General features: G+C 41.1%; 1 protein-coding gene across 5 annotated transcripts; it reads left to right on the top strand.

Annotated features, from left to right (window-relative positions):
- The first annotated feature begins 45 nt into the window (after positions 1-45).
- On the top strand, positions 46-22,003 carry LOC130383066 (uncharacterized). 5 transcript variants are annotated; one of them, XR_008895683.1, is made up of 8 exons: positions 46-292; positions 1,028-1,122; positions 14,621-14,696; positions 15,536-15,648; positions 17,163-17,884; positions 17,983-18,138; positions 18,318-18,416; positions 20,095-22,003. XR_008895683.1 is itself a non-coding variant. In XM_056591092.1 (4 exons), exons 1-4 carry the CDS (start codon positions 17,540-17,542, stop codon positions 20,368-20,370), a joined length of 876 nt encoding a protein of 291 aa, XP_056447067.1. In that variant the 5' UTR covers positions 14,703-17,539; the 3' UTR covers positions 20,371-22,003. The 5 variants fall into 5 exon arrangements, 1 of the variants encoding a protein (XP_056447067.1); XR_008895682.1 differs by having other exon boundaries at positions 15,536-17,884; XR_008895684.1 differs by lacking the exons at positions 17,163-17,884; positions 17,983-18,138; positions 18,318-18,416 and having other exon boundaries at positions 51-292.
- The last annotated feature ends 559 nt before the right edge of the window (positions 22,004-22,562 follow it).

The raw sequence follows: 22,562 nt of genomic DNA, 5'->3' as shown, positions 1-22,562 counted from the left end.
TCCCTTTCTCGTGTGTGATGTTTGCTCTTATGGGTGGGGGTGTTACGTGTGTGTTTGTTTTCCTGTGTCTCCCCTCTCGTTCTCTGTAGGTCTCACGCCATTGGCTGTTCCTCCACCATCGTCCAACCCCCTGTCCAATCTGGGAGCTGTCTGTTGGCCAATCAGTGTCATCATGCCTTGATAAATTGCACCTGTTTGTCTCCATTGTAACACGCCATTGTCTGCCTGTTTGTTGGCTGTGTCATGCCGTTGCCTTTTGTTTTTGAGATGCCATAGGGGTTTAAGTGAATAGGTAAGATACCCTTGGGTGTACACTACCATCACGTAGATTTACTCTGTTATCACATCAGTTTAGAAGTGGGGCCACCCTCTGTTAGCTAGGTTGTATGTGTGCACTAGTTAGTTGTCACTTAATCTTGTTTTCTTTGATTTGGCTCCGCTTATAGTTCCCTATTCCCCTTGGCAGAACACTCGCCAAATAAATACACTTATGTACTTAGTTTGCTGTTGTGCCATGCTTTATTGTTCTCCCAGTCAGTCCAACAGCAACATGTATTATGGTTGCCCTACTCCCCCCCCTAGACGTAGCAAGCTAACATCCTGGAGCCGTAACAATAAGGCTCCAGGATGTTAGCCTAAAAAATAAATCTTTTTTCAATCTAATGTGCAACAATGAACATTTGCAACACTAAACAGTTTCAAGTTGTTGCTCAGATTAAATAACATGAAAAAGGCTCAGACTGTTTCTTTAAAAACAAACCTTTCTCAATCTAATGTGCAACAATGAACAATTGCAACACTAAACAGTTTCAAGTTGTTGCTCAGATTAAATAACATGAATAAGGCTCAGACTGTTCCTCTAAAAAGAAAACTTTTCTCAATCTAATGTGCAACAATGAACAATTGCAACACTCAGCAGTTTCAAGTTGTTGCTCAGATTACCTTTTACTCCCCTCCCCCCCCCCCAATCTTTAGCCCTGATGACTTTCACTCAATCTTCATGTTTTTTGCTTATTTTCTTTTTCAGTTTATCCACATTATCTGCAGAAAGAGCAGACCTGCTTGCAATTACAATGTCTCCAGCTGTGGAAAATACCCTCTCACTGGACACGGAGGTAGCAGGTATGTCTGGCCAACTTAGCAGTAAGAGGAAAGATGGGCTCATTGGTCTTCCACCTCCAACCCTGTCTCGTCAAAATTACGTTCCCATAGAACTATTCGGCATTCTCAATTACGTTTGTCATAAAACGTATTTTGTCCGCGATTACGTTTTATTGAACGTATTGCAAATACGTTCGTCCTCAGCCTATTTTTTGCCATTCATTAACCTCTAGGATTATGTTTGGTTGAAACGTATCCCAGATAGGTTAGATGTCAACGTATAGCACATTATTGTCATTAAGGCATATCTTCCTTTCAGGGAACGTTTCATTTAACGTATTTTGTCTGAAAAATGTATCTTGGCCGTGAATACGTTTTATTGAACATATCGCAAATACGTTCGTTGTCAGCCTATTGTTTTGCCATTTATTAACCTCTAGGATTAGTATCCCAGATAGGTTAAATGTCAACGTATAGCACATTATTGTCATTAAGGCATATCTCCCTTTCAGGGAACGTTTCATTTAACGTATTTTGTCTGAAAAACGTATCTTGGCTGTGGATACGTGTTATTGAACATATCGCAAATACGTTCGTTGTCAACCTATTTTTTGCCATTCATTTACCTCTAGGATTATGTTTGGTTGAAACGTATTCCAAATATGTTAAATGTCAACGTATAGCACATTATTGTCATTAAGGCATATTTCCCTTTCGGGAAACGTTTCATTTAACGTTATTTTGTCCCTGATTACGTCTTATTGAACATATTGCAAATAGGTTCGTTCTCAACATTTTTGTTGTTATTTATTTAAGCTACCTCTTGGATTACAGGCTACATTTAATTGAAACGTATCCTTAATAGGCTACGTTAAATTTCGATAACACATTATTGTCAGCATGTAGGCATAGGTCTACCTCTCGGGGAAGCGTACGTTTGATTGTAATGTTAATAGTCCAACGTTATATCAACATGTCACAAGAGGAGAAATTAGCTGCTGACGGGGTAACTGTAGGAGCGGGGGTTGCTTTGTTGATTTCTTTATCTAGGGCTATAGCTGTGGTCAAAGCGGGAAGTGTGCGTTGTCTGGGCGGCTGCCTGAACTGAGCTGCAGGAAATTATGTTCACACGTTTTTCATTCATTCATGAAGGCTATACCGGTGAACGGTGACGTCAGACTCACGCCCACCTACAAACCAATCAATGTCCAGTATCAGCCTGTCCTCTCGGAAAATACGACCACGTAGGTGGTTTGTTCCGCCACAGATTACGACCCATTGGAATTTATCCAAAACGAGCGAACGAGGCCCTCTACATGTGCGGGGAACCCTTTCTCATCAAAATTACGTTCCCAGAGAACTATTCGGCATTCTCAATTACATTTGTCTAAAAAACGTTTTTTGTCCGTGATTACGTTTTATTGAACATATTGTAATGACCTCGCCGGTGACATAACGATGTCGAGTCATTAGTAATTGAAGGAACTTTTAATGGACCAAAACCAGGTCACTGAAACCCGTAACCAACGGCAGAAATCCCACCCAAAACAAACCCCGGTTACCCCGGCAACCCCCAACACGGTCTCACTCACGTGCAGGCCCCCACCCTCGTGTTCTTCCAAGGCCCTCCCCCAGCTGACCTAATGATTCGCCCCCACACACACACACACAAGCACACACAAGCACACACACGCACGCACAGACACACAGACACAGACACACACACACACACACACACACACAATCAGAAGCATGTAAATATCTTCACGGTGGCGTAAGAGGACGAACAAGGTGTCCTTCAACATCTACGCTTCCAGGCGATTGCAACGGTGCCACACATGAGCATATTCGAACATGTTTAATGGTAGTAATTAGCTGTCGAAATTGGAGGCCTTAATCAATACTGAGCAGCTATTGATTTGCTTCCCGATAAAGATTAGTCACAAATGACATGTTATTTAGCATCTACACATTGAGCTGAGTCCAATGACACCAAGAACGACACTCTAGCTAATGGTAACATGTATTTTACATGGTACACCTAGGTCTAGGACATGATCTCGGTGTAGCAAGAGGCCGAGCTTGATCTCATTGGACTCAGCTTAACGTGTAGATGCTAATTAACATGTAATTTGTCAAAAATCTCCATCGGGAAGCAAATCTATAGCTGGTCATTATTGATAAAGGCCTCCAAAATCGACAGCTAATTACTACCCCGAAACATATTCAAATATGATCATGTGTGGCACTGTTGCAATCGTCTCGAAACGTAGATGTCAAAGGACACCTTGTTTGCTCTGTTGCACCCCCGGGAAGATATTTTCATACTTCTAATGGATTGATTCATATTTTAAGGTTCTCGGAGGGAGACTTTAAGTGGCTGCAGCAGAAGTGTTGAGACGAAAGATGATATCAAGAGATTTATAGAATATTCCCATTCACATTATGATTCTTCGTCGTAACATCCGACCAAACATCCTTTACATTCACAGAGCGAAGATTATGAAAGTCCAGGCTCAGCAAGTGCTCCATCTCGTTGCACCTGCACCCAGCGGCTCGCTTGCAAGATTTTGGCCTGAAGTTCTTCCCAGACCTATACCCTAACAGTCCAATATGCATATCTGAGAATCAGGCCTCTCTTCAATAATGACAAAATGTAATGAGAGAAATACAGATTCACTTTTTGTTATCTCATAAGCGGCGTGGTGCCGGCTCCTTTTGACCTTTTGACCCCAGACTTCAAAGAGGTGGCCACAGGCCAGCGCTGTCTACACACATTAAGCCACAAATGTACACCTCCATCCCGCAAAAAATGGGGCCTAGAAACTAATCTCTGTCTTATGTACATTGACTGTACTGTTGGAGGTCACGCCCCTTTTCCAGCCTTTTCGAGATAGCTAGGGATGCTAAAATGTTTACACACATATCCCGGGGCCCCGTGAACGACATATCCGAGATTTGGAGTTCTAGCCCTTAGAGAAAAAAAGTTTTCCCAAATGGAGTGTCATTTGGATAAAGCCCCTCAGAAGTGTAGCCTGCAAGACCTAATGGTTCAGAATGTGGTGGAAAAACAGTTTTTGAGATAGGAAGGTCCTACCGCCCTGAAATTTTAATACCTTATTCTAGGGCCTAACTGGGACTTCCGCACCGAAACTTGGCCCGGTCGGACCCCGAGGGCAGGAAGGGGGGGCCCTTCCTGCCCGAAACTTGGCCCGGTCAGACCCCGAGGGCAGGCCCCCCCTTCCTGCCCTCGGGGTCCGACCGGGCCAAGTTTCGGTGTGGAGGTCCCAGTCAGGCCCTAGAATAAGGTATTACAATTTCAGGGCGGTAGGACCTTCCTATCTCAAAAACTGTTTTTCCACCACATTCTGAACCATTAGGTCTTGCAGGCTACACTTCTGAGGGGCTTTGTCCAAATGACACTCCATTTGGGAAAACTTTTTTTCTCTAAGGGCTAGAACTCCAAATCTCGGATATGTCGTTCACGGGCCCCCGGGAAATGTGTGTAAACATTTTAGCATCCCTAGCTATCTCGAAAAGGTCGGCAAAGGGGCGTGACCTCCAACAGTACAGTAAATGTACATAAGACAGAGGTTAGTTTCTAGTCCCCATTTTTTGTGGGATGGAGGTGTACATTCGTGGCTAAAGGTGTGTAGACACAGCTGGCCTGTGGCCACGTTTTTGAAGTCGGGGGTCAAAAGGTCAAAAGGAGCCGGCACCACGCCGCTTATGAGATAACAAAAAGTTAATGTGTGTTTCTCTCATAACTTTTTGTCATTATTAAAGAGAGGCCTGATTCTCAGATATGCATGTTGGATGGCTAGGGTGTAGGTCTGGGAAGAACTTCAGGCCAAAATCTTGCAAGCGAGCCGCTGGGTGAGTTGCAACGAGATGGAGCACTTGCTGAGTCATTTCCTGTAGTGCTGGAGCCACAGGTTGAAGCGTATGCGTCCTTTGAGACCCCCTTTGATATATAAGAGACGCTATACAGCTTACTTAAATGTTGTCGACTCAGTCACCTATTGCATCACTTCCTTTAGGGCTTCGGCCTCCTAATTGATCATTGTAGTAGGCTATAATTGAATGCCCCCTTTCATATATATACCTCCACCACTGGGACGTGGCAACAATTCTCCAAATCCATATGGGGAGGGGGGGGATGCTTGTGGACAGTAGGGGTTTACCCTAGACATAAATAGGAAGTAAAATCAGGAGAAGGAATGACCTCTCACAAATATTTATTGAATAAATTGTTTCAAATAACCCTCCCTCGTTAAATCAATGAGCTTGGTGTTTTGCTTTCAAAAAAAAGTTATAGAAGAAGTCTAAACTGCAGAAAATAAACACATCCAAGCTGCCTTTTAAGGATACCTTGGAATAACTGTCTATTTTTCAACCATCGGACCCTAGTTTACGACAAAAACAACCCAATTGACGGCAGCTCCTTTGCCGCGTGGTTTTTAGAGTTATTAGAGGGGGCGGTCGATAGCAACCACCATAGCAACCATGACGGTCAAGTGACTGGATTCAGCCCCGTTGAAAAAAATAGAATACCTCCCTACACACTCAGTAGTAGATTAATGATATTTAAATTATTATTATGACCATGAAGTCTTTATTTGCATGGGTTTACATTTCGTTGTGTAGCATGGAAAAATCGGAGAAACACTCCCATTCAGAATGCATTGGTTTACACTTCGTTCTTTGGAGCACGGTTATTTTTATTGATTTATTTATTTTCCGTTTTTGAGAAGTTGAGGATTTTTCTGCAATAATCCAAAATCCAATGGAAAACCCGTTGGCTTTTTGTCAAGGGAACCGAGGGCGACGCTCACTTCCGGGTTTGCCAACATACGTCATCCCTCTCCACCACTCTATACTGTAAAAACACATGTTCAAGTTGAATGATAATGCATGAATTTATTCTTTATTCTGCCATAGTAACACGGTAAATAAATTGCAAAAATAGGCTGAGAACGAATTCGTATTTACGATATTGTAGCGACCCTGGGACAATTAAATTGTTTGTGTGTTATGTGTTGCATTGTATTTCGTTGTCCGTTATGCCAGTTGTTCTGTGTGCATGTATTGTAATGTTCTTCTTGTCAATCAGTGTGAGGGCGAATCATTAGGTCAGCTGGGGGAGGGCCTTGGAAGAACACGAGGGTGGGGGCCTGCACGTGAGTGAGACCGTGTTGGGGGTTGCCGGGGTAACCGGGGTTTGTTTTGGGTGGGATTTCTGCCGTTGGTTACGGGTTTCAGTGACCTGGTTTTGGTCCATTAAAAGTTCCTTCAATTACTAATGACTCGACATCGTTATGTCACCGGCGAGGTCATTACAATATGTTCAATAAAACGTAATCACGGACAAAAAACGTTTTTTAGACAAATGTAATTGAGAATGCCGAATAGTTCTCTGGGAACGTAATTTTGATGAGAAAGGGTTCCCCGCACATGTAGAGGGCCTCGTTCGCTCGTTTTGGATAAATTCCAATGGGTCGTAATCTGTGGCGGAACAAACCACCTACGTGGTCGTATTTTCCGAGAGGACAGGCTGATACTGGACATTGATTGGTTTGTAGGTGGGCGTGAGTCTGACGTCACCGTTCACCGGTATAGCCTTCATGAATGAATGAAGAAACGTGTGAACATAATTTCCTGCAGCTCAGTTCAGGCAGCCGCCCAGACAACGCACACTTCCCGCTTTGACCACAGCTATAGCCCTAGATAAAGAAATCAACAAAGCAACCCCCGCTCCTACAGTTACCCCGTCAGCAGCTAATTTCTCCTCTTGTGACATGTTGATATAACGTTGGACTATTAACATTACAATCAAACGTACGCTTCCCCGAGAGGTAGACCTATGCCTACATGCTGACAATAATGTGTTATCGAAATTTAACGTAGCCTATTAAGGATACGTTTCAATTAAATGTAGCCTGTAATCCAAGAGGTAGCTTAAATAAATAACAACAAAAATGTTGAGAACGAACCTATTTGCAATATGTTCAATAAGACGTAATCAGGGACAAAATAACGTTAAATGAAACGTTTCCCGAAAGGGAAATATGCCTTAATGACAATAATGTGCTATACGTTGACATTTAACATATTTGGAATACGTTTCAACCAAACATAATCCTAGAGGTAAATGAATGGCAAAAAATAGGTTGACAACGAACGTATTTGCGATACGTTCAATAACACGTATCCACAGCCAAGATACGTTTTTCAGACAAAATACGTTAAATGAAACGTTCCCTGAAAGGGAGATATGCCTTAATGACAATAATGTGCTATACGTTGACATTTAACCTATCTGGGATACTAATCCTAGAGGTTAATAAATGGCAAAACAATAGGCTGACAACGAACGTATTTGCGATATGTTCAATAAAACGTATTCATGGCCAAGATACATTTTTCAGACAAAATACGTTAAATGAAACGTTCCCCTGAAAGGAAGATATGCCTTAATGACAATAATGTGCTATACGTTGACATTTAACCTATCTGGGATACGTTTCAACCAAACATAATCCTAGAGGTTAATGAATGGCAAAAAATAGGCTGAGGACGAACGTATTCGCAATACGTTCAATAAAACGTAATCGCGGACAAAATACGTTTTATGACAAACGTAATTGAGAATGCCGAATAGTTCTCTGGGAACGTAATTTTGACGAGACAGGGTTGCCACCACAGAAGTGGGTCAGAATCCAGTGGAATGCAGTTGACTGCCTTGTATGAGGTAACCTCTTCTTTCACCAGCTGCAAAGTAGGCTTGTCTCCCAGCTGAGTCTTGAAGAGTGTACCAAACAGTTCAGCCATTGCAGACTTCTTGACAGCTGGAGATGATTCAGGTGCCTCTGTTCCTGAGGATGAACTGGCTGCTGATGTCCCTGTGGCCTCCTCACTCTGCAAAATAAAATGAAAAAATGTTATGAATATTTAATGAGTACTATTAACACCAGTTTCTTTGTTTCAAATTCATCCTGAATAAGGGTTTGTCTCGGTACATTGAGCATCTCCTGTTTGCTTTCAAGTATGTGTGCAGCTGTTGAGCTACAGTGATATAAAGAGATAATCCTTATCTCTTTATATCACTGTAGCTACTGTGATAGCTACAGTGTCCAGAGTGTCCAGAGTAGCACTCTGGACACTTGGTTGAGTCCTGAAGCTAAATTTATTGTGTGAGCGAAACATCCAATTTGGGGGCCCAGACCAGCTTCTTTTACTGCATTTACAATGTTCCTTGCATTGTCTGTTGTGACAGTAATTGTTGTTCCTGGCCTCTCGAGCTTCCACTCCAACACAGTCCCCTTAAGACCCTCTGCTAGATTGGCGCTGGTGTGTTGTTCATAAATGGGCAGAGTTTGCAGAACATGGCTTGCTAAAGTCCACTCAGGGGTGATGTGATGGGCAGTCAGTTATGTAGCTCTCTGTAGCTCTGGATGTCCATCCATCTATTGAGTGCAATGGCAGATGCAGAGGACAGATCTTGGGTAACAGCAGATTTTGTTTTTTCATAAAGGCCCGGTATGATTTTCTGGCTAAAATGTGGGCGAGAAGGTAATTGATATCGGGGCTCAATTACCTTTATCATGTGTTTGAAGCCAGCGTTCTCTACCACTGAATACGGTCTTAAATCTGCAGCTAAACACCAACGGCATTTGTTATTGCTTTAGCACAATCTGACTCACCAGGGAGAGGCTGTTTAAATGCGGTGGGGAGCTGTGTTTGCACTACGCTCGTCTTTCTCGACGTTGTAGCGATGTTCACGTGGGGGTGGTACCGTTTCAAATGAGTAAACATGTTTGACGTGTTGCCAAAAACATACCTGATCACAGATGAACAATGTCGGCAATCCGGTTCGGTTTTATCAACTTCTCTTTTTCCTTGTTTATAACTAACCGGGAAGCCGAAGTGTTCCCAAACGGGAGACCTTAATGTCGCGGGAGGGTCCTCAATCTCTGGCTTGTTGCCAACGCTAGCGGCATTAGCATTGGCTGTGACGTCGCTACTACTGCTGTTAAAACTTGTTCGGTATGCCTCCGTACCGAACCGAGCACCCCGTACCGAAACGGTTCAATACAAATACATGTACCGTTACACCCCTAGTAATAGGTCTGTAGCGTCAGTGGGTCCCACCCCCTATAGGCAGGTTTGAAAATTAGGAACTAGTGCTTATCGTTTTTTAGAGCCCCACCCCTCCTCATACTTCCTGCTTTAATTGACGCTAAAATCATAATTTTGCTGTTTGTCATCCTCTGGGTTTTGGCACCAAGGCTTCAGTACCGTTCCCCCAAAGGCAGTAGCTCAAACCGTTTCTGGTTGGGGTCCCTGATGATTCTGAGGGTCTTCTTGACACAACGGGACTTGTAGGTGTCCTTGTAGGGGGGCGGAGATCTTTAAACCCATCTTTACCACCTGCTTCCGATCCGACAGGAAATCAAGGATTGTGTTGCATAGGCTGGGATCAATGCCTATAGTTCCCTGTGCTGGCAGTCAAGTCTGGAGGGGACTGTGGTCAGGGATGCAAATGCATGTATGAAAAAAAAGAGAGCTACCCGAAGTCTGAAAAAATATGACGGCATAATATCCTATTATCATGAGAAGGCCTATGCTATATGCCTATAAGATAAAAAGTATATTAGTTACTCAGTTAAAGTGACTTTTTAAACCAAGTTAATTTATTTCCACACAAACACCTCTGCATTGGATATGGGATCACAGGTACAGGTACTGGCAGTGTAGGCCTGGCACTGTCCCTGATCTTATCTGCTGCTTTGGGGGTTTCTGGATGAGGGTTTCGGAGAAGCTGAGTAACACTTTGTGTAGTGATTGTTGTTGACACTTTCCTCAGATGAATGTCTGCCTTACAGTGTGCATACACGGCATGTACACCCCTGCTGGCATAATTAATTTCTTTAATCTTTTTTTTTCTCAATTTTTGAAAAAGTCAGACAGTTGAAAGTTATGCTTCACTGAGTTCACCTCAGTCGTGGCTTCTAATTTTAGCCATGACCACTTCCAACTGCACTTGCACCCTGCGTCCTGCTGCACAATAAGTGCATCCTTATCCGATATTTCCCCGCACTATCCTCGGGCCGGGTCGGGCCGGGCCTTTTATCAAGCGTTTTTATTTTTATTTTTATCATTGGTTTATTGGCCTAATCTGAGGAGAAATCTATGCCATACACAGAAATATTATAGGCCTTTATAACACGGGTCTTCTCAATGCCGTGGAACGCTCCGTTCACTTGGGTAGTAGTCCGGTGACTTGTCAACCCCTGCGTCTTCCGTTGCTAAGCGACGTCACCGTCATCTTTGCGGACAATTTATTATTTCTCTGCTGATCCACACTACGAATGCTGGTAACGAATAAATTGTAAAAAGACACACCATGTGAAGTTATTTTTTTTGTTTTGGCAAGTATCCGTGTAATAAGCGGGATAATGTATAGGGGGGCTTAGAACGAAAATAAGCCCCTTCACTGAAGGGGCTTATTTTCGAGGGCCTTCAGGGCGATCAAAGACACCTTCGCCGCGCGTCTGTGTAGTGTTCGACCTGTCGGGGCATATTTTCCCGATAATGACAGGCGTTCTATACATTATCCCTTACATATATATTTAGCAGAGTAGGCCTAGTAACAAATGTGTACAAAGTTACATATGTGTTAAAATAAATGTCGGGTTGAAATCGGACTCGGCTCATAATTACAGTTAATGTGTCGGGTCTGATTTTCTGGGCCCGATCTAAGCTCTAACGTGCGCATGCGCATCCAATATTTAACCTTCAGTCGACGCGACGGCAAGGGCTGTGATTGGTCCCCTAACAAAATCATTTCCGGAATCACTTTTCTTTACTTCGAAGGCTCAAGGTGTCTCACTCAGTCAGATTACGGAATATTGACACCTGCACGCGCGCACCGATTGACGCCCCCCCCCCCCAAAAAAAAACTCTTCGGATCTGCACGAACCACACAGGTCCCCAAAATGTATGATAAAAAAGCGCGCCGTTTGCATGTCTGTGTGGTGTTAAATGCTGAACTATAATCCAGAAACAGCATCATCTCGTAGGAGTTCCTCTTGTTGAGGTGGGTGAGGTCTGAGTGGAGTGCTGTGGCAATAACGTCGTTTGTCGATATTTTTTTCAGCTTGATGAGCTTCTCAAAGCTATCAAGGTGCCAGAGACGTGCGGTGAGGTCCGTGGCTGGTGGGGCACTGACTTTTTCAGAGTCAGATTTACAAATATATGAACCGAATTGTTATATAGATGAAAAGGCGATTTCTCGTAGCACAGCCAGACAGCCAGTCTTTTCGGCGGTACCACTCTGTTTGAAAAGACCGCGTTACTTTCTGTCCCATTGTATGAAGCAACCCGTTAAGCTACGGCATTGGTCTTCCTCCATCATTTAGTACCTCTTTTTTTGATTGAAAGTCCAGTTTTGAGAAATTCCTGAGCTTGGCTATTGAATCATTATCTTCCATGTTTGCAGTCAGAAATGTGTTTTAAAAAATAAACAACTGATACAGTGCACTTGACTGCTTAAAAGAAGTTAACGGAAGTATCCTGTAAGGGCTCCCTTCTACGCCCCCTGCAGTGAGGCAGAGGAATGAAACGAGGCAGCCAGTACGGCTGCCTCATTTCATGCTTTTTCAGCGCGGTTTTATGTCAGATCAGCATATTTAGTCTTAAATATGTTATACACATACATCAAATACATTAAGTAGTTTAAGTAAAGTGCGATCATACAATAGAAGTGTCTACAAACATTACATTGGTGACAACGGTGAAATAGCAAACTGGGTTGAGCGCATGCGCTGTGAGGGATTTCTCAATTCTCGGTGAGTCAGCACTGCTCGCTGCCTCACCCAACATTACATAGGTGACAACGGTGAAATAGCAAACTGGGTTGAGCGCATGCGCTCTGAGGGATTTCTCAATTCTCAGTGAGTAAGCACTGCTCGCTGCCTCAGCTCAACCCGGTCTCACGAAAAGACGTGACACTGTCACGTTATTTAATCTATTGAAACGTGATCAGGATCACGTATTTTCAAATTTTTCGTGTTTTCGTGTTTACAAGCACAAATTTCAAACCCATGTATTACAATTGGAAGTATTTGTCGTGTCACCAGCACGACTTCCAAACTAAGGTTCTGTGCGGCCGCGTTCTCCCTAATGTCCCTTAAGGAGCTCCGTACAGTACATTTATTGTTAAAAATTGTGAACAATATGACAGCTTTAGGCCACCCGTTTCTACTTTCACCTTTGATTCTGAGAAATTGTGACAATTCACGGATATAGGCTATTAAATGCAGGTGCGCTGCTCAGGCAAACCGCGAAAGAAAAAAGGGTAGCTGCTTAATCTGATCTTTTTAGAATTGTATGTCTTGATGTTTTGATCCAGCCATAGATCTATTGTCTGGTTTTTGGCTATGTGAATGGAAGTCCGCGTCGATGCCTCGCAAGTCCAGTGTCGCGAGCGGACGTGACATCTAGAAGTCATACCGTATAATAATGGGTTATCATTAATATTGATGCGTAGGGGTTGATTATAACTCTTGTTTATTGTTTATACCACAGTCTGGGGGGATACTCGTATTCTGATTGGCTGCAGGGTGTGTATTATCTCCTGATATAGGCCTACCAGACCCCTGCTAAGTAGTTCCAGTCAGTGTTTAGATTCTCTGCCCGAGCCCGAGCCCGACCCGACCCGGCCCGCGGGTCGGGTCGGGTCGATATTTCCCATCACTATCCTCGGGCCGGGCCTTTGATCGAGCGTTTTTACTTTTATTTTATCATTATCATAAATTAGCCTAATCTGAGGAGAAATCTATGCCATAAACAGAAATATTATGGGTCTTTATTACACGGGTCTTCTCAATGCCGTGGAACGCTCCGTTCACTTGCATGGGTCCGGGGATATCTCGGGATTGGTTTCTTTATTAATCGAATGGGAAATGCAATAGGCCTATTTCAGGACCGAATCACCGTTGAACTTGTTTCTAATAACATTTCTAGCGAGAAATATACTTTTTACTTGCATAATCGTTAGTCAGTGATTACGTATGATCTTTAGTTTTATAGTTATTAGGAAGATTTTATCGGCTCGCTCGCATGTTTCAATGACGTCAGGTTGCTAAGGACGCTGCTTTCGCTAAACTAGCACACACACACACACACACACACACACACACACACACACACACACACACACACTGAGGACACATACATCAGACATGAAGTTCAATATAAATCATATCGTGATGGTACAAATTTCCAAACAATACATTGTTGTCAGAAAATGATCCTGCAATATCCCTAATTCTTTTCGTAGACGACTACGAGATCTGCAACCCAATTGGAAGTTCGAGGAAAAAACATAAAATAACAGCAGTATATTGGGTTTTGGCTAATATCCCTCCTTTGCTCAGATCCTCACTTGCATCAATTCACCTGGCCATTCTTTGCAAGGCTGAGGACATAAAGCGTTACGGCTACAGAGCAGTATTACTGCCACTTCTGAGAGATCTTGTTAGCCTAGAGGAAGAGGGACTTTACATTCCCTCTTTAGGGAAACAGATCAAAGGTACAGTTTTTTCTGTTGCCGCCGATAATTTGGGTGCCCACTCTATCTGAGGCTTTGTGGAGAGCTTTTCAGCTAGTCATGTCTGCAGATTTTGTCTTGGGGACAGATCAGAGTTTCAAGTAAATGAAGTACGAACCGGAGCATTTTGCCCTAGAACTATACTGGAGCACAGGCAACACTTAAAAACAGTACAGGAGGATGCAAGTCAGTCTCACTGTTTTGGGGTAAAGAGGGCATGTCCTTTAACTGAAAAGTTGAAACATTTTGATGTTTTGTGTGGATATCCACCAGATCTCATGCATGACCTTTTCGAAGGTATTGTGCCTTTAGAGATAGCTCTGTGTCTAAATGCATTAATTAAAGACAAATATTTCACACTTGATGAATTGAATGCATCAATTAAAGAATTTCCATACAAATGGACATACAAAACAAATGCACCGCAACCACTTCCACAAACATTTGCTGCAAGAAAAAACATTGGGGGAAATGCACATGAGAATTGGGCTGTACTTCGCCTCCTTCCCCTAGTAATTGGAGAGAGAATCCCAGAGAATGAACCAAAATTGCAAATTCTTTTGAACCTGAAGGAGATAGTTGAGCTTGTCCTTTCTCCTGTCCATACGGATCTGACTCTTTGTTTTCTTGACAGCAAGATTTCAGAACACACACAGATTTTTTACAGTTTTTCCCCAGCAAAGGCTTATTCCAAAGCATCATTTCCTAGAACACTACCCTCAGCAAATAAAGGCTTTTGGTCCACTTGTGTTCTTGTGGACCATGCGCTTTGAAGCGAAGCACAGCTTTTTTAAGCGTGTGGTTAGGCACACTCACAACTTTCGCAACATTTTGTCATCTCTTGCTGTAAAGCATCAATTAATGGCTGCATTTCATGGCAATAAAATTGTTCAACCTTCTTTTCAGGTGTCAAAACTGTCCACCATAGATGTGAGTGTGCTGAAAGAAGACATCATGGAAGCAGTGCAATCCAAATTTCCTGGTGAGTCAGTTTTTCAAATGACAAATACAGTGTGCTACAGTGGCACTTCTTACTCCAGTGGTATGATCTTGACTCATGGTTCCACGGGTGATCTGCCAGATTTTGTAGAATTAACTCAGATTGCTGTCGTAAGTGGGAGAATTTGCTTCATTGTGAAATGCCTGCATGCATGGTATGTTGAACATCTTGGAAGTTTCGTGCTTGAAAACTCAAGAAGTCTTAAAGTCATCGAACCAAATGAGTTGTCTGACATCATCCCACTGGCAGCATACATGGTTGCAGGAAAGCGCATGGTGACCCTGAAGCACTATGTTCATACACAATAGTTATGCATTACACGGTAACGTACTCCTCATTGTGCTTTACCGACAAGACACCATTCTGTACATAGGGCAATGATTTCACAAAGACAAGATGGATTTCTTTATTAATGTGACCATACTTAAATTACCAAACCATACTCAAACACCTGGTGTAAAGAACGCATCACATGCATGTAGAATTGTTAACATCAGTGATCGCTGTTTTACAAATGTTAACAGTAGGTGTTCATGTAGATGTACATAGTTATGAGTTAGGGGACAATCAGCAGCTGGCACCCATTTGAATGGTTTCCCTATTCAGCGTCTTTGTTCTCTGGGATTTCTATGGCAGCCTGTGGACTAAAAAAAATACAAAAATACAAAAAAAAAACTTTGTAATGTCGAATTTGCACTTTGCTGTATACAGTACATGACAAAAATTGAATATAAAACTTGCCCTCATGATATTGTACTGTTCAAATAATGTTGCTGTGTGTTACTGTAACTCACATTGAAATGGTTTGGATTTGTTTACAGATACTACAGCGTCTCTGGGAGCGAAGCTGAGAGTCATTCTTCAGGAATCTGACATTCGTAGACTCGACCTGCCACTTGGAATTCCAGCAACTGTAGGCGAGCTGGAGGCAGTTGTAAGAGAGACGTTTGGCATCACTGGGAACTTTGTTCTACATTACAAGGACGTTGACTTTGGCGAGGAATACTTCTCATTGAATTCAACTGGGGAACTGAAAGACAGGGACACAATTACAGTTTTTTCCTATCGTTTTCGCTCATGTACCCATACTATGGTCACTTTTCCCTATCACTTAACACAGTTGGCTTTAGAGACACACACCTCTGCATATCTGTTAACCTTTGGTGCAAAATGCACTACAACAACCACACCACAAACAATGCTGCCATAACTTAACACATGTTTCCTCTCAGAACACTATGACCTAAAAAACACTAACATCTTGAAGCATTGCCAATTGCATATATAAAATGTTGCTGTTTCCTCCAGTTTGGCATAGATTTCCTGTAGTGTTGCATTGAAAAAAAGAGAAAAAACACAGACAAACATTTCTTTGGACTACAGTAATAAAGTTTGTAATATTACAGTATGACAATCCAAGCCAAGTATCTGCTGACAGTGTTCATATGTCGGTTTACCTCCCACAAAAGATGTCACAATTGAGTGTGGTAAATGTACTGTAATTGTAAATACAGTAAATACTGTAAGTGTTTTATGAGAAACTGAGAATAACAATTTTCAGTTTTTGTAATGCAAATTACATACAGTAAGTACGTAATATATGATCCAGAAACAAAACAGTTTTTTTTCACTGTGCTTTACTTTTTGGAGATTTTGTCACAGTGCAAGTGTTACACAAAACAGAAAATACATTACAAAGTCAAAAAATGTGTTCTAACAAAAAATGCAATGCACAAAACCTGCACATACTGTATATTACAGTAGCACAACAGTGGCGCAGAATTGGGCTAATCCCTCCTATCCTCCGCATTTGGCCACCAGGTGTTTTGCATTGCAAAACTTATCCTCTGTGTTTTGTACAGATCATTGTATGTAGTGTTGCTTTTACGTTAAAAAAGTAATTCCATGCCAATTCACCAAGAGCTATGGTGCACAGGGGGAAAAAAATCTAAATTACTGTAAAATAAAATAAATAAACTATAAACTAAATATTTTTTCTTATTCAAACATGTAACTTCATTTGTCTGTCCAAATGCAGCATCTTTCCATCTACAGTGATCTAAATTACTGTTAGGTTTTGAACAGAAAGTTCACTGTTTTGAACAGAGTATCTAAACATTGGTAATATATGCTGTAGTTCCACAGCGTTTTGCCGGTAGTGAACATTGACTGGGGCAGGTATCCATGAAATTTGGAAGAAGGCGTCATTGCCAGCATTTGTATCTTAGCATAGGGGCAAGTAACCACAGTTTGGTTCACATGGTCTACTGGTATGCTCACTGTGTGAAGTGTTTAGGGAATGTGAACATGGTTTAGGTAAATTGCTTAAAACGATAGGAAAAAACTGTAAAGTTCATATTCTTGAACCGCCCACAGTTACTCTGACCTTCACAGATTTAGACAGTTCCTTTGGAAGTGCATCACAGATCTCCAACCCTTCTTCCTCAGCCCATACCGAAGTGGGAAGCAGCAGCAGTTGCTCCATTGCCTCTCAGGATACCGTCATTCTGTCTTCACCAGAGCATGGCCATCGTTCCCAGCACTGGCCAACTGAATTCGAAATCCCAAGGTTTGCTTATGACACAGAACTTGTCCTTGCTTACGGAAATGACAAGTACGTCACGGATGGAACTCCTTTCAGAGTCAACGCAATCCTAAACGACGTCCTTGAAAAGCTGGCTGAAAGTATCTATCACTACGTTGCCTACCCCTCAATTGACCAGTTCTCTGATGTTGCTCTGGCATTGATTCAGAAGCAACCGTGCCTCAAGGAGCCAGGATCCTACAATGAGTGCTATGGATGGATTCAAAGACTGAAATATAAAATGGGGAACTATAGGACAAAACTAAGAGGTCTGGGATGCCCTGAGCTTGACGTGAATTTGACAGCAAACAAACGTCCAAACGAGCGAGCACCTGCTAAAAACATAAAAAAGCCAAGAAGGGCTGAGATAAACTATTTACCTCCTCTCCCAAAAGGGGAAACAAAGGGAAGTTTGGAAAGCGAAAGAGTCGAGCTTCTTACTGAAATCCAGAAGAGAAACAACAACGTGATCATTGCCGAAAAAATGGCCAAGACTTTCTCCATTCAAAGAGATGAAATTGTTAATCAGACACCACAAATCAGCGAAGTTAAAGACAGATGGCCGGCTCTTTTCGAAGCCACACAGGTAAATATAGTTCCTTATATACAGTATAGCCTCTGAAGTATTGAATGATCATGTTTTCAGCCATGACAAACATTCTTATTTGTGTAATATGTTGATAGATTAATGAAGAATTTCAAAGACTCACAATGGTCACCCTGGAGCCGACTTTCATGGCAAAGCTGGACCAGCACACCCCAAAGATTCTTTCTTTAATGGCTTCAAGAGGGGGAGCTGCAAAACCGAAGATCCATCTCATACAGAACATGCTTCTACAAGTAAGTATTTGGCAGGTATTTTTTTCTCTTACGTTTTTAGAACATTTTGTTCTGTGTCATTTATACATTGTCCTGCTGTGTGTGTGTGTGTGTGTGTGTGTGTGTGTGTGTGTGTGTGTGTGTGTGTGTGTGTGTGTGTGTGTGTGTGTGTGTGTGCACGCTATGATTGTCACTCTCAGGAGGAGGCGTCTTCAATTGAGAAAAAGAGAGAGGCTGCAATCCGGGGCTTAATCCTGTACCTTGGAGAAAAGGATGATGATCTCATTAAAGATGAATTGGTGAGTAAAGCTCTCCAACTTGCACCCACTCTTAGAGGCATTTCCATACTTCAAATACTTGCACATTCTCACTTACACTCATGTACTTCCTACATGGACACGCATACATTACAGCAGGGGTTCCCAAACATTTACCATGTCAAGGCCCCCATATCCTTGTATATTATAGGAGATACTTGGTGAATGGGGTAAACATTTACAGTAGTTTATTCAAGCTAAGACAAATATTTTTTGTAGTGCAAGTTGTTTGAAATATGATGATTAAATATGCAAATGAGATCAAATCTACTTAAATAAGTGGTCAAATCTGAAACAATGGGCTAAACATAAAACAAATTGCAAAAGTAATGATTCACACTTTTTATTGATGCTTAATCCACCCTACATCACATATGAAAAATCTACCTTCGTCACTTCAGTGGAACATACTTTTTTAAAGGTCAGAAGTAGCAGATTTCCAATGCATTTTGCCATTCAGTGGGTAAAACTTGCTACTTTTGACCTCAGAAAAAGTATGTTCCACTGAAATGATGAGGGTAGATTTTTAATATGTGATGCAGAGGGGTTGAGGGATCAATATAATGTATGAACCATTACTAATGCAATTTGTTTTATGTTTGGTCTGCTACCACTGATTTTATCACATATTTCAGTACACATTACCTCATTTGCATATTCAATCATCATATTTCATAAAACTTGCAATACAAAAAATATTTGCCCTAATGTGCGTTTAGCAACTGTGAAAGTTTCAAATCAATATGTCATAGTTTAAAATTGTATCCTATTCACCTAGTATCTCCTATAATGTCACCCTATGGAAAAATGAATGGGAAATCTCCAAGGTTGACCTTGAAAAAAAGCATGTTCCACTAAATATCAATCCGTAGATTTTTAATATGTGATGCAAGGGGGTTTAAGAATCACTTAAGTGTAAGGGTCACTGAAGAGTAGGAACCATTACTATTGCAATTCGTTCCACGTTTTGGCTTTTTTAGAGCTAGATTGACTGGCCTATTCTGAGTGGTGTTCAATAGCTGGATGGCTCTGGGGACAAAGGAGTTACGCAGCCTGTCAGTGTTGCAGGGAATGGCACGAAATCTGTGGCTGAACAGGCTTCTGGTTGGCAAAGACTGGACTCTATAATGGACAATTACCATCACCCCTTTCACTAAGTCTGCCTAGTGTCCTCTTCTCAGCTGTGGTACTAAGAGCCTCCAGTTCTGTGCCAACAACAGATCCCGCTTTCCTCACCAGCTTGTCTAGGCGTCCAGCATCTCTCCTCCTAATGCTCCCGCCTCAGCATGCCACAGCATAAGAGAGCACACTGGCCATCACAGACTGGTAGAACATCTGCAGGAGTCTGTTGCAGAAATAATGTGCGGGTGAAACTGTAATGTCCCTCACTTCAGAGTATCGTGGGGCAAATAAACTTTATTATGTAGATTCAGCCCCCCATTTTTAACACTCAATGACAAATTGATTCTCTGTCTCTCTTACTTATCTATTATTTTGCCCATGCCCAATAAAAATGGTTACTGGTTGAAGCATTTCATTTAAATATAAATATGATTAAAGATGGGCAAGAATCCATGTGTTTGTGTCTAGGGGTGAAGACATGGTGAAGTTTGGAGACTATTTACTTGTGTGACTTATTCATTTATTTTGTCTGTTTAAGGATGTTGACGATGACAGCGCTGAAGTGATCAAAATCATCACCACCAGATCTGATCCACCGAGAGCACGAGTGGTCATTGAGGGAACTTCTGTTCTTGAAGACATTGATGTCCCTAGGGCCTGTGCTCTGCTGATGGGTCTCATCTATGCATTGAACCTGAGCTACCCAAAAAATCTCAGAAATACTTTCGAGGTATTCCAGAAAATATTTCTTGAATTAGACAGCCTGAAAGCCAGCCACAAGGTAATGTCCTTGAAATCTAAACTTCTGATATAAGGTGGGATGGATGCGGTTTTATTGTGTGTGTTTTGAATACAGCCATTGTTATTTTTTTTTATTTATCTTTTTCGTTGTTCATATTCTTTCTTCAAATGTGAAGGCTCTAATGAGGGCCAGAATAACACACATGTTTGTACGGTTGATTTTTTGACTTTCCAAGTTCCATTGTGTGCAATGTTGACTTGTTGAACTGTTGCAGTCATATGCAAATAAAAAACTTTTCAAATGGTTTAGTCTATTATATTTTAGTATAGAAAGTTGGAAAACATGAAAAAGCACTAAGGTATCATTTAAAATGATAAAATTATATTAAATCCATTGAGTTAGTATTACTCACAACAATGATCTAATCACAGATTATACAAAAAATCTTCTTTGGAAGTTAAGTTTGTTCAGCATACCTAAGCTTTTAAAAGCCAGCTGATTTTAGGTATAGAATATTTAACAATTTAAGTTGGCACTTAGGAAATAAAGTTTTCTGAACATGTCTATGTTTTTAAAAGTCAACTGATATTAAGTGCAGCATACTAAAAAAATGAAGTTGGTACTTGGGGAAATTAAGTTTGTTCAACATGTCTAAGCTTTTTGAAGCCCACTCAAATTAGGTTTAGCCTACTTAAAAATTGAGTTGGCATTGGCAAAAGAATGAGTTGGTAGTACTTAATGGATTGAGTTGGTAGTACTTAATAATTGCTTTGTTGGGAATACTTAAAAAGGGTGATGCAAATACTTACCTTAATTTTTTAAGTTCTGCCAAGGTGTTATTTTTTAGAGTGTGTGAAGGATGTTTGGTCAGATAGTTATGACGAAGAATCATCAAATTGATTCTCTGTCTCTCTTACTTATCTATTATTTTGCCCATGCCCAATAAAAATGGTTACTGGTTGAAGCATTTCATTTAAATATAAATATGATTAAAGATGGGCAAGAATCCATGTGTTTGTGTCTAGGGGTGAAGACATGGTGAAGTTTGGAGACTATTTACTTGTGTGACTTATTCATTTATTTTGTCTGTTTAAGGATGTTGACGATGACAGCGCTGAAGTGATCAAAATCATCACCACCAGATCTGATCCACCGAGAGCACGAGTGGTCATTGAGGGAACTTCTGTTCTTGAAGACATTGATGTCCCTAGGGCCTGTGCTCTGCTGATGGGTCTCATCTATGCATTGAACCTGAGCTACCCAAAAAATCTCAGAAATACTTTCGAGGTATTCCAGAAAATATTTCTTGAATTAGACAGCCTGAAAGCCAGCCACAAGGTAATGTCCTTGAAATCTAAACTTCTGATATAAGGTGGGATGGATGCGGTTTTATTGTGTGTGTTTTGAATACAGCCATTGTTATTTTTTTTTATTTATCTTTTTCGTTGTTCATATTCTTTCTTCAAATGTGAAGGCTCTAATGAGGGCCAGAATAACACACATGTTTGTACGGTTGATTTTTTGACTTTCCAAGTTCCATTGTGTGCAATGTTGACTTGTTGAACTGTTGCAGTCATATGCAAATAAAAAACTTTTCAAATGGTTTAGTCTATTATATTTTAGTATAGAAAGTTGGAAAACATGAAAAAGCACTAAGGTATCATTTAAAATGATAAAATTATATTAAATCCATTGAGTTAGTATTACTCACAACAATGATCTAATCACAGATTATACAAAAAATCTTCTTTGGAAGTTAAGTTTGTTCAGCATACCTAAGCTTTTAAAAGCCAGCTGATTTTAGGTATAGAATATTTAACAATTTAAGTTGGCACTTAGGAAATAAAGTTTTCTGAACATGTCTATGTTTTTAAAAGTCAACTGATATTAAGTGCAGCATACTAAAAAAATGAAGTTGGTACTTGGGGAAATTAAGTTTGTTCAACATGTCTAAGCTTTTTGAAGCCCACTCAAATTAGGTTTAGCCTACTTAAAAATTGAGTTGGCATTGGCAAAAGAATGAGTTGGTAGTACTTAATGGATTGAGTTGGTAGTACTTAATAATTGCTTTGTTGGGAATACTTAAAAAGGGTGATGCAAATACTTACCTTAATTTTTTAAGTTCTGCCAAGGTGTTATTTTTTAGAGTGTGTGAAGGATGTTTGGTCAAATAGTTATGACGAAGAATCATAATGTGAATCGGAATATTCTATAAATGTCTTGATATCATCTTTCGTCTCAACACTTCTGCTGCAGCCACTTAA

This window comes from Gadus chalcogrammus, chromosome 5 (genome assembly GCF_026213295.1).
Source record: "Gadus chalcogrammus isolate NIFS_2021 chromosome 5, NIFS_Gcha_1.0, whole genome shotgun sequence".
Lineage (NCBI taxonomy): Eukaryota > Metazoa > Chordata > Actinopteri > Gadiformes > Gadidae > Gadus > Gadus chalcogrammus.
This window is presented reverse-complemented; position numbering and strand designations above follow the sequence as displayed.